Source organism: Mercenaria mercenaria, chromosome 8 (genome assembly GCF_021730395.1).
Source record: "Mercenaria mercenaria strain notata chromosome 8, MADL_Memer_1, whole genome shotgun sequence".
NCBI lineage: Eukaryota > Metazoa > Mollusca > Bivalvia > Venerida > Veneridae > Mercenaria > Mercenaria mercenaria.
Window position 1 is genome coordinate 59727146 of NC_069368.1, and position 16496 is coordinate 59743641.

General features: G+C 36.8%; 1 protein-coding gene across 1 annotated transcript; it reads right to left on the reverse strand.

The window, feature by feature from the left end:
• Window positions 1-10643: 10643 nt before the first annotated feature.
• Window positions 10644-12731, reverse strand: LOC123565314 (uncharacterized). The gene has a single exon (XM_045359182.2). It carries the CDS (start codon window positions 12729-12731, stop codon window positions 10644-10646), a length of 2088 nt encoding a protein of 695 aa, XP_045215117.2.
• Between the last annotated feature and the right edge of the window lie 3765 nt (window positions 12732-16496).

The window sequence follows — 16496 nt, forward strand, 5'->3', positions numbered from 1 at the left end:
GAAGAAGAAATGCTCCGGACAAGGTTTTCATTCTTGTATCATTTGACCTCTAAGTGTGACCTTGACCTTAGACCTAGAGACCTGGTTCTTGCGCATGACACTCCGCCTCATGGTGGTGAACATTTGTGCCAAGTTATATCAAAATCCCTCTATGCATGAAGAAGAAATGCTCCGGACAAAGTTTTCATTCTTGTATCCTTTGACCTCTAAGTGTGACCTTGACCTTAGACCTAGGGATCTGGTTCTTGCGCATGACACTCCTTCTCATGATGATGAACAATTGTGCCAACTTTCATCAAAATCCCTCTATGCATGAAGAAGATATGGTCCGGACAAAGTCATTCTTGAATTTGACCTTTGACCTCTAAGTGTGACCTTGACCTTAGACCTAGGGACCTGGTTCTTGCGCATGACACTCCGTCTCATGATGGTGAACAACTGTGCCAAGTTTCATCAAAATCCCTTCATGCATGTAGAAGATATGCTCCGGACAAGGTCTGTGGACGCCGCCCGCCCGCCAGGGGCGTTCCCATAATACGTCCCGTTTTTCAAACGGGCGTATAAAAATGCTGTAAAAAGCATGCCTAAAGAAACACAAACGTAGCTCTACGTACTCCATGTAAGACATCATTTTACAGTTATCAGAATGGGTGTTATGTCCTCTGTTACTTACTCATATCAGACTAGTCCAGCTCGTGACATAATTATCCCTTCCATTTCATTCCAGTCTGATAACGGACCTTCAGGGGAGGTTACTAGAATCATGGATTGGCATTAATATCAGACAAGCATGAATTCTGTCACACCTGTTTGGCTTTTGAAGAATGTGTGCACTAAAATATTCTTTCAAAAACAGTTTTGAAAGGTATGATTTTTTTTTGCGGTACAATTCATTGTTGGGTTGAAAAAAGAAAAATGGGACATTAGGCCATATCATAGTTATATGTGTTAAAATTGTAAACAGCAATTCATTTCAGTTTGATTGTGGGCACAAGGAAACAGACTGTCATAAAATCTTTTTAAAGTAACCTGATCCAGTTTAAAAACGTATACAACTATTATATAACTTATTAAAACATTTCTTTCCAAGACAGTTTTAAGTTAATTATAAGAAGTCTATCTCATTACATTGATTTATGACATTAAAACAGGAGTATATCATTACTAATGAATTAAACTGACATGTAGACAGATATACAGAGGAGTTTCATTATAACAGTAGGATAATGTGCTTCATTGAAAATAAAAATAGATACAAACGTAAACAAAGTATTTCCCTTCATTAACTCAGACACACTTAATTTCTACATCTACCCACTCACTATCTAGTTTGTAATGGAGATAGAGGCGTCCTTAACTAATCATATGAGAAAGAAAGGAAGAAGCCAGCCCGCTTTACTCAATAGGGAGAGCGCAGATCTACGGATCTCGGGGTCGTGAGTTTGATCCCCGGGTGGGGCGTATGTTCTCCGTGACGATTTGATGAAAGACATCGTGTCTAAAATCATTCGTCCTCCACATCTGATTCATGTGGGGAAGTTGGCAGTTACTTGCGGTGAACAGGTTTGTACTGGCACAGAATCCAGGAACACTGGTAAGGTTAACTGCTTGCCGTTACATAACTGAAATACTGTTGAAAAATGGCGTTAAACCCAAAAGAAACAGAACAAGGAAGACTCAACGAACAAGGATGTAAAGTAAATTTCTTTTTCTCAAGGAACAGCAACATCGGTAAAAATGTAGGTATCAAATTAGAACAAAAAAAGAATTAAAACAAAAGTAATACACTTTACTGAATGGCTTACTAGTCATTACTGAGAACTATTGCCAGATGGCCGAAAGATTGAGGACCAATAGATTTGAATATTATTAGACAAGCTATTCAATAAGTATTTTATTACATGACATCAAACATCAATTTTCCCAGTTCCATTTTTAAATTTTTGGCAATTAAACTAAGTTATGCTGAATAAAGACTTTTCATATAGCGCAAACTATGGACCAATTATTTATATAAGGGATCGTGCAATAAGTATATCAATAATACAACCGTTTACAAGATGTGTACATCTATTCTGTCAAGAAATTTACAATATTTTTTAGAAGATTCGATCATGAAATTAGGCTGTTCTGACGGTCTGTTTAAAAGAAACATTTAGTTCCTTACACTAGAACCTTTTTTACTTACTCATCTAACTGCTCAAAGGTAAAGGTAAATTTTATTTACCGTCACCTTGTGAACAATCGACATAAGCTCTGTAGAGCTTTTTGACAACCCTATTTTAAGAACAGTTAAAACCAATTAAATAAATTAGGTGAGCTTTTAGGATCATTGGATGTCCATCGTGCGTCTGTCCATCTGTTGTCCACAGTTCTTTAAGAACATCTCCTCCCTAATCAATAAGTCAGTTTGGGAGGTCCCCTAGCTTTCAGATTTCTTCAATTTTAGGTAATCCATGCTGAATTCTGGTTGCAGTGGTAACCAAAAGGAAAAGCTTTAACCTTTGAAATTATATTGCAGATCTGTCGCTTTGGTAACCCTCTACCAAATGCCTTCAAATCATTCTCTTTCATTAAAAAATATGTCTGCAAGTGGGTTGGCCAGTTTTCATTATATGGTTATATTGAGAACTTTGAAAATCTTCTCTGAAACTGGTGGCCCGATTTTAAAATATTTTTACAGCAATGTACTTTAAGTGACTATCTTATTATAATAATTAAGTTCCTTCAAATAAAAAGCATGGCCACCAGGAGGTGGGGCTAGTTTTCCATATATGGCAATATGGAAAACTTTGAAAAACTTCTCTGAAACTGCAGGTTGGATTTGAAAGTAATTTTACAGAAATTATCCTTTGGTGACCGGCTACTAAATTCCTTCAAATTATTCTGCTTCGTTCTGCCAAAACTATTCAAGCAAGCTGTGTAACTCAGGCAAGCGATCTAAGGCAGTCATGGCATTCAGGTATAAAAAGTATAGAACTTATGATACAAACTTTGATTTAGTATTAATAATGTTGAAATCAATTGAATTAGCAAGATTTTTAGCTCATCTGATTTTTTGAAAAAAAATGATGAGTTATTGTCATCACTTGAGCGGTTGTCGGCGTCGGCGTCGGCGTCTGCGTCGGCGTTGCCTGGTTAAGTTTTATGTTTAGGTCAGCTTTTCTCCTTAACTATCAAAGCTATTGCTTTGAAACTTGGAATACTTGTTCACCATCATAAGCTGACCCTGTATAGCAAGAAACATAACTCCATCTTGCTTTTTGCAAGATTTTTGGCCCCTTTTGTACTTAGAAAATATCAGATTTCTTGGTTAAGTTTTATGTTTAGGTCAACTTTTCTCCTAAACTATCAAAGCTATTGCTTTGAAACTTGGAATACTTGTTCACCATCATAAGCAGACCCTGTACATCAAGAAACATAACTCCATCTTGCTTTTTGCAAGATTTATTGCCCCTTTTGGACTTAGAAAATCAGTTTTCTTGGTTAAGTTTTATGTTTAGGTCAGCTTTTATCCTAAACTATCAAAGCTATCGCTTTAAAACTTGCAACACTTGTTCACCATCATAAGTTGACCCTGTACAGCAAGAAACATAACTCCGTCCTGCTTTTTGCAAGATTTATGGCCCCTTTTGGACTTAGAAAATATCAGATTTCTTGGTTAAGTTTTATGTTTAGGTCAACTTTTTCTCTTAAACTATCAAAGCTATTGCTTTGAAACTTGCAACACTTGTTCACCATCATAAGCTGACCCTGTACAGCAAGCAACATAACTCCATCCTGCTTTTTGCAATAATTATTGCCCCTTTTGGACTTAGAAAATCATTTTCTTGGTTGAGTATTATGTTTAAGTCAACTTTTCTCATAAACTGTCAAAGCTATTGCTTTAAAACTTGCAACAGTTTTTCACCATCATAAGTGGACACTGTACATCAAGAAACATAATTCTATCCTGCTTTTTGCAAGAATGATGGCCCTTTTTAGACTTAGAAAATCATGGGTAGGACAATATTTCTATTGCACAAAAAAAATCAGATAAGCGTCAGCACCCGCAAGGCGGTGCTCTTGTTTTTATTGAAATTAATCAGTGTATTTAGTTACACTTTTTATATTAAATAAAGCAAACTCATAGATATATAATTTCCAGTTTTCCACCTGTTAAGTTGTTTGTTAGTGCTGTATATCACGTCTGTGGAAAATTTATGTTTTGATATGAAATTTAGAATTGTTTTGTTGTAGATATGGCAGATTTGACACCTGTTAAACCAGAAATTACAAAAGTTTCATTGTTAACAAGTGAAAGGTAGGATTTAGACATTAAACTGCATGATGTAGATGTAGTATTCATATAAATGTTTCATAGCTATTAAACACAATTTTCCACTTTAGATAAAAGACAGGACTAAAATTATTGACTGTATTTTGTTGCAGCATCTGTGAATGTTGGGACAGGAGAAAAGGATTTAGTAGGATAGGAAATGGTGGGAAGAATATCTGGATTGATATTTAAGCATCGTGACAAGAAATTGATGCTGTCACCTCCTGGTAGACTTGTCAAGGAAAAGTGTGTTTAGGGTTTAATGCAATTTTTAGCTCATCTGATTTTTTGAAAAAAAATGATGAGTTATTGTCATCACTTGAGCGGTTGTCGGCGTCGGCGTCTGCGTCGGCGTTGCCTGGTTAAGTTTTATGTTTAGGTCAGCTTTTCTCCTAAACTATCAAAGCTATTGCTTTGAAACTTGGAATACTTGTTCACCATCATAAGCTGACTCTGTATAGCAAGAAACATAACTCCATCTTGCTTTTTGCAAGATTTATGGCCCCTTTTGTACTTAGAAAATATCAGATTTCTTGGTTAAGTTTTATGTTTAGGTCAACTTTTCTCCTAAACTATCAAAGCTATTGCTTTGAAACTTGGAATACTTGTTCACCATCATAAGCAGACCCTGTACATCAAGAAAATTAACTCCATCTTGCTTTTTGCAAGATTTATTGCCCCTTTTGGACTTAGAAAATCAGTTTTCTTGGTTAAGTTTTATGTTTAGGTCAGCTTTTATCCTAAACTATCAAAGCTATCGCTTTAAAACTTGCAACACTTGTTCACCATCATAAGTTGACCTGTACAGCAAGAAACATAACTCCGTCCTGCTTTTTGCAAGATTTATGGCCCCTTTTGGACTTAGAAAATATCAGATTTCTTGGTTAAGTTTTATGTTTAGGTCAGCTTTTTCTCTTATTTTTAAAACTATCAAAGCTATTGCTTTGAAACTTGCAACACTTGTTCACCATCATAAGCTGACCCTGTACAGCAAGCAACATAACTCCATCCTGCTTTTTGCAATAATTATTGCCCTTTTTGGACTTAGAAAATCATTTTCTTGGTTGAGTATTATGTTTAAGTCAACTTTTCTCATAAACTATCAAAGCTATTGCTTTAAAACTTGCAACAGTTTTTCACCATCATAAGTGGGCACTGTACATCAAGAAACATAACTCTATCCTGCTTTTTGCAAGAATGATGGCCCTTTTTAGACTTAGAAAATCATGGGTAGGACAATATTTCTATTACACAAAAAAAATCAGATGAGCGTCAGCACTCGCAAGGCGGTGCTCTTGTTATATTTCTTATAGAACAGTTTGACCCGAAGACAGTCTTGGGTCAGCCTAAAAGTTTAGATGTTCTCCACACTATCTTTGATTAAAATATATCTTGTGGTATTTTGTAAGATCATCAGCTTAAGATCATTATGAGTTATAATGAAAATATTGTGATAATATAGAAAAAAATAATCGAGTAGATGACATAAATAAACAGAAGGCTGCAAATCAGTGACTACCCACAAATGGTTATGTCTCTAAAATCATACAAATATTTTTCAGTGTCTTTTTTGTTTAGAGGATGTTAGAGTAGTTAAAGTTGCTGTTCCCTTGCTGATGTGTGTTCAAAACATCACTTGGGGTGTAGAATACTAAAACTACATATGAAAAAACCCTCCATTTTTCTTACAAAAGGTTGGTTGTTCCTTCCCGGGTGGCTGTCAGTGATGAAATAATGCCATTAGAGTAGTCTAAAAAATAGGATTTTATGGGACACTTGGTAACTTTTGACTGTCACTGTCCTGTCAGGGCTTGGAGGGATGGCAACTATAGCATATCTGATCATAAAAAAGTCATCCCAGTAAGCTGTGATCATAAAACAAGTCACCCCAGTAAGCTGTGGTCATGAAACATGTCATCCCAGTAAGCTGTGGTCATAAAACATGTCATCCCAGTAAGCTGTGGTCATAAAACATGTCATCCCAGTAAGCTGTGATCATAAAACATGTCATCCCAGTAAGCTGTGATCATAAAACATGTCATCCCAGTAAGCTGTGATCATAAAACATGTCATCCCAGTAAGCTGTGATCATAAAACAAGTCATCCCAGTAAGCTGTGGTCATAAAACATGTCATCCCAGTAAGCTGTGGTCATAAAACAAGCCATCCCAGTAAGCTGTGGTCATAAAACATGTCATCCAAGTAAGCTGTGGTCATAAAACAAGTCATCCCAGTAAGCTGTGATCATAAAACAAGTCATCCAAGTAAGCTGTGCAAGTCATCCCAGTAAGCTGTGATCATAAAACAAGTCATCCCGGTAAGCTGTGATCATAAAACAAGTCATCCCAGTACATAGCTGTCAAGGCTCCGCAAAGGCCAGGAGTGTGATCGGGGTTCGAAGGGAAGGTTATCCCTCGTAGGGGTCCGGAGGGCAATGATCCATAAAAGCTGGAAACGCCCTCACATGGAAAATTTAGATTTTTAACACAGAATAGATCTGGTTTTGAATAGTCTCCCTCCATGTTTACTTTTTGTGACGTTTATTAATGCAGTAGAAATAACACGTTGCACCGGTGAATGTATTAAACGGTATGAAAACATCGTGTCAACATCGCCTCGCTTGTTTGTTTCAATACTTTTCTATGAAAAAACAATTGATTGCTTTATTTCTTTAAAATGCGTGTGACCTTGAAAAGTAGGCGTGTGAGCGTGATCTAGGGCTGAAATGCGTGTGTCTTGACAGGTATGCCAGTAAGCTGTGTTCATAAAACAAGTCATCCCAGTAAGATGTGATCATAAAACAAGTCATCCCAGTAAGCTGTGTTCATAAAACAAGTCATCCCAGTAAGCTGTGATCATAAAACAAGTCATCCCAGTAAGCTGTGTTCATAAAACAAGTCATCCCAGTAAGCTGTGATCATAAAACAAGTCATCCCAGTAAGCTGTGATAATAAAACAAGTCATCCCAGTAAGCTGTGATCATAAAACAAGTCATCCAAGTAAGCTGTGCAAGTCATCCCAGTAAGCTGTGATCATAAAACAAGTCATCCCAGTAAGCTGTGACCATAAAACAAGTCATCCCAGTAAGCTGTGTTCATATAAAAAGTCAATAAAACAAGTCATCCCAGTAAGCTGTGATCATAAAACAACTCATCCCAGTAAGCTGTGGTCATAAAACCAGTAAGCTGTGATCATAAAACAAGTCCTCCCAGTAAGCTGTGGTCATAAAACCAGTAAGCTGTGTTCATAAAACAAGTCATCCCAGTAAGCTGTGGTCATAAAACCAGTAAGCTGTGATCATAAAACATGTCATCCCAGTAAGCTGTGATCATAAAACAAGTCATCCCAGTAAGCTGTGTTCATAAAACAAGTCATCCCAGTAAGCTGTGGTCATAAAACCAGTAAGCTGTGTTCATAAAACATGTCATCCCAGTAAGCTGTGATCATAAAACAAGTCATCCCAGTAAGCTGTGATCATAAAACAAGTCATCCCAGTAAGCTGTGTTCATAAAACAAGTCATCCCAGTAAGCTGTGATCATAAAACAAGTCATCCCAGTAAGCTGTGATCATAAAACAAGTCATCCAAGTAAGCTGTGATCATAAAACAAGTCATCCCAGTAAGCTGTGGTCATAAAACAAGTCATCCCAGTAAGCTGTGATCATAAAACCAGTAAACTGTGATCATAAAACAAGTCATCCCAGTAAGCTGTGGTCATAAAACAAGTCATCCCAGTAAGCTGTGATCATAAAACAAGTCATCCCAGTAAGCTGTGGTCATAAAACAAGTCATCCCAGTAAGCTGTGATTTTAAAACCAGTAAGCTGTGATCATAAAACAAGTCATCCCAGTAAGCTGTGATCATAAAACAAGTCATCCCAGTAAGCTGTGGTCATAAAACAAGTCATCCCAGTAAGCTGTGATCATAAAACAAGTCACCCCAGTAAGCTGTGATAATAAAACAAGTCATCCCAGTAAGCTGTGATCATAAAACAAGTCATCCCAGTAAGCTGTGTTCATAAAACAAGTCATCCCAGTAAGCTGTGTGGTGATGACCCAAAAATGTGTTACAAGTAGAACAAATTTAAAGATAAGATGTCTTTTCTTTTTCTTTTTTTTTTCAACCCTGTAGTCCCATAGAGGGACCAAGCAGAACCATTTGAACATTTGGGAGATGATCTTACATTCATGCTACATACCAAGTTTAATGAAGATGGTTCACGAGATTACGTCATTTAAAGTTATTTTTATTTTTAGCTCTGGCAGTAAACCGCTAAATAAACTGTATAGAGGGCCATGCCAATGTTGTTCTGACCAGTAGTTTCAGATAAGATGTTTGAAAATGTTGACACATTAGACAATGAACACCAGAGAACCCACCTATGCTAATAGCTCAGCCAGAACAAAGTTCAGGAGAGCTGAAATAAATTAGAATTATATTTGACCTGGGGTAGGGGTCATGTTGACTTCCCTTGCACCTGGGAGACAATATGCTTGCACTGATCTACACCAGTTTTAATTTTACATATGATTTACTCCACACATATACAAAGTAACATTGTACATACACATATTGATGTTAATTTTGCATAAATAGTAAGCATAAGCAATATTATATTGGCATAATATTTATTCCATATATATATATATATATATTCATATTGTAAGCATAAGCATTTGACTGGTGTGTATGCTTTGAAATGGACAAAGTATATTTCCTTATACTTTATAGATAATAAATTTTGTAAAAATGTAATTATAACAAACATTTTGCATAGTAGGTTAATTATGTAATAGATTTCTTTGAAAAGAAAAAAAAAACGAGTACATAAAAAGCCAAATACACAAATGATATTTATGCCCATTAAGTAACACTTTGTGTATTACTGGCAAATAAGACTAAATATTTTCCTGTGTATTTATGTCATGAAAAAGGCAGGCTTATATCAGCACTAAGTACTTTCTAGCCAGGATTCCAGGCGACATTTAAGAAAGTCCTTGTTTGCTGTCTCCTGACCCTACTTATTAAAGTTGGGTAGGTAGGTAGGCAATTCTTTTTTTTTTTTTTTGGGGGGGGGGGGGTGGGGGTGGGGATTATACTTTTACCAGTAGAGGTATGATCGTTTCTTACAGAATATTTCGTCTGTAAAAATAAAAAACAAAGAAAATATCAAGACAAATCTGTATATAATATATAAAAGGATGAAATTAAATAATACAATTTAAACTTTCTTACTCATTATTTTGCTTACTTGAAATATATACAGCACTTGTCATATTGCAACTTAAAACAAAAAAATGACCAGCATTGTCCAATAAAAACTTTTGGGGCGTAGCATTTTAAGTGGGTAGGTAGGGAGACAGCAAACAAACATATCTTTAATTTTGGCCCAATGTGGAAATATGTTACCTCAAGTCAACAGTCCATTAAAACATGTCTTCTGCATCACTCCGGTTACTCTAAATCTGTGTGTCAGTAATTTCCTGTAAAATTTAACATGCTCCAGTTTTGAATTTTTGTAGCAGCTCGATTGATAAATTCATATAGAAACCACTTGATTAAAAGTTTTATTACACAATAATTGTGGTTCCATGAAGAAGCATTTTGGCCTAGTTCAATGATATTGTAAATTCATAAACCAACACAGTTTTGTAAAAAACATGTTTCGCTTTAATAAGCTTCTTCAGTTGACAATATATGAAATACACAATGTAGTTCAATCAAATCCATTGACAGGATCGATCCTTAATTCAGTATGTTCCACTAATGACGTTATATGACAAGAGAACACCTCTATTAGCAATGGCAAGCTCTAGGCTTGGCTCCACGTAGAAGCCTAAGTTCTGTTCAGTATGCATTGTGTTGTAGTAGAAGCCTATAGCTGCAAGTTACGTTCAATATACATTGAGCTGTAGCTGAGGAACATTGTAGAAGCATGTAGTAGCAAGTTACATTCAGCATACATTGTGCTTTTGTCGAGGACCAATCTAGAAGTTTTAAGTAGCAAGTCCCGGTCAATATTCATTGTGATATAGTTGGGACCCAAAATAGATCTACAAATTTTATGTCTCGAGTAGCAAGTTCTGTTCAGAATGCATTGTGTTTTAGTTAAGAACCAATTTAGAAGTCTTTTAGTAGCAAGTTCCGGTCAATATGCATTGTGCTCTAGTTGAGACCCAATGTACAAATTGTATGCGAGTTTTATTCGGTATGCGCAGGACACATTTAGTTTGGTATTCTGAATGCCTTAATTTTGAACACATACTAGTATACAAAAATTAAAATTGTCCAGTTTACATTTGAACTTAGAATGGTTTGGTTTAGTATTTAGCAAGCTTTAGATATGAATTCATGAACAAGCACATGGTTTTTGTAGGGCCCAGAGTCTGATGTAACAATAAACATGTTCCCTCTCTTGAGAGCAGAAACAGCCCTTGGTTGATAAAGGGACTGTACTAATAGCCTGTGTTGCCGTTCGGAACCGTTAGTAATCTGATGTACACTTCCCATTGAATTACAACAGACTAATATGTTTCCATCGACGTCCATGTCCAACCCTAGCGGAAAACCCATTTTATTGTGAATTAGTCTTTCTGTAGTCATCTGGCCTAGTATTCCCTCAAGTGATAAACACGTGACATTACATAAGCGGAAATCCGTGACGTAGAGTTTGACTTCTTCCCCACTTTGTTGTACGGTTACGTAACGCGGATCACAAAACAGCCTTTCTTTCAGGAAGTCGACACTGCAAGAAATACGTCTCACTTCAACACCGTTCATACTTAGGATTTTGACCGAAGATCTCGAATGATCTGTACAAGAGACAACAATGTTACTGCCAGCAAAGTCTACACCATAACACTGTTCTTTTGTCACGAGTTGTTGTGTCAGATATATCATACTATCTTCGATAAAAAACAATTGTATTGTTTTATCATGGGGAAGGGTTACACACCCTATATGACCCTGTTCAATGTTAACAGCTATACACTGTGGACCAGACTGTAACACGAGTTTGTTCACTTTTCTATCTTCCAGTATCCATTTAATGCATTTATTTGCATTGTCCACTGCAACGATGAAGCTGACATTTAAAAACAAGCAATCAGTTAGCCAGCAATCTTCAGTATCATCATCGGACTTCATATTAAACTTTTCAACCAACTTGACCTTTTGAGTGATGTCCACGATTTTGTCTTCTGTTTTGAATTTCAAAAGCTTTTCAAAGTCGACATTGTCTAGTTTTGCATCGTTTTTGTTACTTTTGTTTGGCAATTTCGCTTTCTTTCCATATTTGTTTTTGTTTTCGCGCTTTCTTGCATCTTCGTGCTTTTGTCTTTCCAAAGCATCTCTGAATTTTCTAAGTCTGACAGAATTGTCCATTTCAAGTTTCTTGTGATAATCAATTTCTTTTTCCAACTGCTGACATTCGATTCCGATTTGGATGATACCATGTGCGTTCGCTCCAGCGGGTGCAGCTATATAATTTTCTACTTGTTTCAAAGACCTCTGCACATGCTCATAATGCACTTCCCAGCGAGTTATTTGACAACGCAGATTGTTTATCATATCATCAAACTGAATATTCTTTGTCTCGTTGCCAGACTGAGCCAATTCTTGTACGTTATCTAAGAGGTCAAGGTCGTTTTTCAGTATCTCTGATGTCTGGTCTGAGACTTCCTTAAAACGGTCAACAAGTTTAGTCAAAGTACCATTCGTTTGATACTCCGTGTATTCACCAGCCAGTTTTGACACGTGTTGACATTCGCTGTGTATCGTCTGCTGGCACTTTTTACAGCATTTTTCATTGCAATCTGAGCAATACAGATGCATTTCAGAGAAAAGATGAATCTTGCAAGTCTCATTTGCTGTACAATTGATCAAAGGACTTACAGCAGACGGGTTTTCAATCAGAACACTCTGAATTGCCGATAAATTAAACATCAAGTCATTTGAATGAGTGTGTCTGTGGATAAAAGCACACTTCACACAATATTTCTCGATACATGTGAAGCAAACAGACGTTGCAGCTACTTTCTGGGACACTTCAATGCAATTATCACACTCTTCTATTAGACATCTTACTTTCCCTCTGCATATGTCTATAAGTGTTACTATTTTTAGATTGTTTTCAAATTGATACGCCCATTTACCCACTTCCTGGTTCGGATCTTGCGGAGTTAATTTTTCACCATCGAATGGACATTTGAAACTTTGTTCTGAAGGTTTGATATCCGGATTGTTTCCATCTAGAAAGTCAAAAATATTATATCCGATCATTGGAACTGTCCGGGTTATATGGCACTTTAAACATCTTTCACATATGTTGTGTCCACACGGTAATTGTTTCGGATTTTCAAAAAAGTCTGAACAAAGGGGACATTTTAAATGATCTATTACACGTTTACGATCCATTTTATAACGAAAAAAAATTATTTTGCCAAAATTTAGTGCGATTTAAATCAGAAACAGAAAGTAACAAAACCGAAAGTAGATAGTTTTCACAGTGTAGCTACAATAACATCAATGAATCAAGTTTTACGACGTGTTTCTCTTACAGCTATTTAAAATAATTATCAAATGAGTTAATCTTGTGTCGTAAACATATCGCATTAATCAGTTTTTTTTTTCAGTTTTTTTTATTAAGCAAATCGGCAAGTTATTTGCCTTTGGCCATTAACATACACAATATAAATATGGCAAAGACCATAGCAAAATACAATGAATTGCAACAGATACATACCAGTAGACAGCAATTTGATCAACTTAATTTAAAAAGACATTTTCTTAACTAAGAAGCAGTTAACCCGGCAAGGGTTTCCTTTCGCAGCTTGAAAGCTTCGTTTATATATTTCGCTACATTTAATATGGTTTTCTTGTTTCTAGATGACATAAAAGAAATAAACATACCGTATGAATATTCGGCCATGCAGTATTTCTTAAATATTTGAGTCTTTCTGTATAATGGACAGCACAAAAGAAAATGGTATTTGGATTCAATCATATTAGGCCTACATGAACATACTTTACAAATACGTGCCTCTCTTATAGTTCCAGAAAATCTACCAAATTCTATTTCTAAATCATGTGAGCTCAGTCTAAAACATGTTAATTGTTTTCTTAATGTATTTTTGGTTACTACATCCAGATAATTTTCCTAACAAAAGTCCAATTTAAATTTTCTAAAATATTCTAGCTTAGGCATCGTCTGGATAGTAGCATGCCAATTTTGGATATATTGGTCCCACAAGCGTTGTTTAATGACAGGAAAATAGTTAACATCTACGTTAAAATCAGTCCATATTAATAAAATTATGAAATGAAGTGTAACCATTTTTAATATATTGTTGGTATTTTCTTATACAGTCATGTAAATAAACAATTCATGAGTAAAAGAATTTATCATTTGTGAACAGCTAGTTTTTTCAGAAATGTAGTGAAACACATTCAATATATAAATGATCCTTTAAGGGCCTATGAGAACCAAGTGGCTGGGAAACATTAGTTCTTTTTCCGGTTTATATGCTGGATTTGCTAAAGCCGCATCTATGAAAAAACAAAATATGAAAAAGCGGCATTTAGAGTTTTGGAAGCCAGGACTAGACGGGAGCCGCATCTATGAAAAAACAAAATATGAAAAAGCGGCATTTAGAGTTTTGGAAGCCAGGACTAAAGCCGCATCTATGAAAAAACAAAATATGAAAAAGCGGCATTTAGAGTTTTGGAAGTCAGAACTACTTTTCCAGCGTTTATTTTTACACATTTGACCATATTCTTTTGCTGCTGGGTTAATATTTGTGGTTCCCTATCGGGCACAGACGCAAGTGCTTGGTGAGAATCTGAGTTCTCCCCGTTGACATGCCAAGAAAAGACGTTCGCTGTCTCGGACACCGTGTACCTGGTGTCTTCATCAATCAGATGTCTTACAGCAGCAACGTTTTCAAACGTCACTGCTGTTTTGGGGCCTGCCAGGACGAGTCATGTCTTTAAGGACTGCCTGACCATTTTTAAATTTATGTATCCACCTCTTAATAGTTTTCTCTGATACTGCATGCAGACTTCTTATACAAAGTATGCAGTTCTCTGAGTATCTGCCTTGCATGTATTTTTAAAGAACTCCGTACTTTAATGTAAGCTATGATTTTAGATATTTCTTCGCCTTACTTAGCTATATGTATTTTGCTAAGTGTGTATGACTACACCTGATACAAAACTAAATATCTCCGAAACGGTGCAACAGTTTTCAATAAACCTTTACAGGATTTTAAAGGAGTCATTTATCTACGGTGTTCCGTTTGGACAATCGGGACTTTTTATTTAATATTAAACCGCGATGCACGATGGTACGATGACGAAAACGCGATGGCGCGATGGCACGATGATGAAACAACGATGATGCGCGATGTCACGATGATGAAATCGCGATGGTACGATGGTGAAATGTCGATGTAATATCGCGTTTTCATCATCGTACCATCGCGTTTTCACCATCGCACCATCATGACATCGCGTTTTCATCATCGTACCATCGTGCCATCGCGTTTTCACCATCGTACCATCGCGTTTTCGCTATCGTGCCATCGCGTTATCACCATCGTACCATCGCGTTATCACCATCGTACCGTCGCGTTTTCATCATCGTGCCATCGCGTTATCACCATCGTACCATCGTGTTTTCACCATCGTACCATCGCGTTTTCACCATCGTGCCATCGCGTTATCACCATCGTACCATCGCGGTTTCACCATCGTACCATCGCGTTTTCACCATCGTACCATCGCCTTCCGGTTAGAAATGCGTAGTTCCATGCACTTGTATTTTTGTCAACAATAGATGAATGTATCTCAATGTATTTTGTGAGAAGAAATTTACCATTTAGACTCTGCTGTTTTGTAAAATGTTTTACAAAATGTCCAGTGCTCAGTTCATTAAACCTGTGTAAAATCTTAAAGGCCACGTTCTATGTATTTTATGTATGCATGAAAGTAAATAAAAAGCTGGATGTAATAGTCACACGATGTTATTCAAACTCAGCTTATTCTTGTTAGGATGTAGAAGGTACATAATGCAATGTGAAAATGAGATTGTATCAAGCCTGTATATTACTGACACATATACTGTACCACTGCGCATGACCACCGGAAGGCGATGGTACGATGGTGAAAATGCGATGATACGATGGTGATAACGCGATGGTACGATGGTGAAAACGCGATGACACGATTGTGAAAACGCGATGGCACGATGATGAAAACGCGATGGCACGATGATGAAAACGCGAAATTAACAGGAATTTCTTGCTTGTCAAACATCTACGGAAGCGTGCGATTGTCATATATTTAGAATGACTCTCGTAAAGCTTCATTACACGCTGTGCTAATTCAACAATGATAGAGTAAAATGAGTTTGTATTAAAATGACTATTGAGTTTGTATGATGGAATGTATCGGATATTAATTTATTTTTGAATGTTTGTTTGAACCCCCAGAAGACTGCTAGTAAGTGTAGTTGGAGGGTAGTGCAAAAGGCACAGAAGACAATTCCGGAAGTTTCCCTGATCTTTTAGCGTGCCAGGCATAAAACACTCAAACATGGATTGTTTATTTGGATGTACATTTTGTTACGGCGGATGGGCGATCGATTTTAAGACCCCAGTTTTCGTAGACATTCAATTTTACTATGATAGAATACCGGTGCTAGCGGGCATGAGGAGTGTTGCACATAACGACGCTCGGTGGGTCGACGTTCGGCGGGGAACGTTATGCGGAGAGACGTTCGGCGTGGTGCCATAACGACGTTTGTTCTTGTGTCGCTGCGAAATAATGAAATGGCAGAAAATCAGCAATCATACAAAATTGTTAAAGCCAAGGGACAAAGATACGGAATTCCGTTAGGGCCATCGCCTTTGAATGTGTTGATCTGAAACGCGATACTCGATAGTACGATGATGAAAACGCGAAATCACGATACTACGATAACGAAAACGCGACAACACGATGCTGATAACGCGAAACTACGATAACGAAAACGCGATAGTACGATAGTACGATGATGATAATGCGATATACTATCGCGTTTTCACCATCGTACTGTCGCGTTATCACCATCGTAATATCGTGATATCGCGTTTTCGTTATCGTAGTATCGTACTATCGCGTTATCACCATCGTACTGTCGCG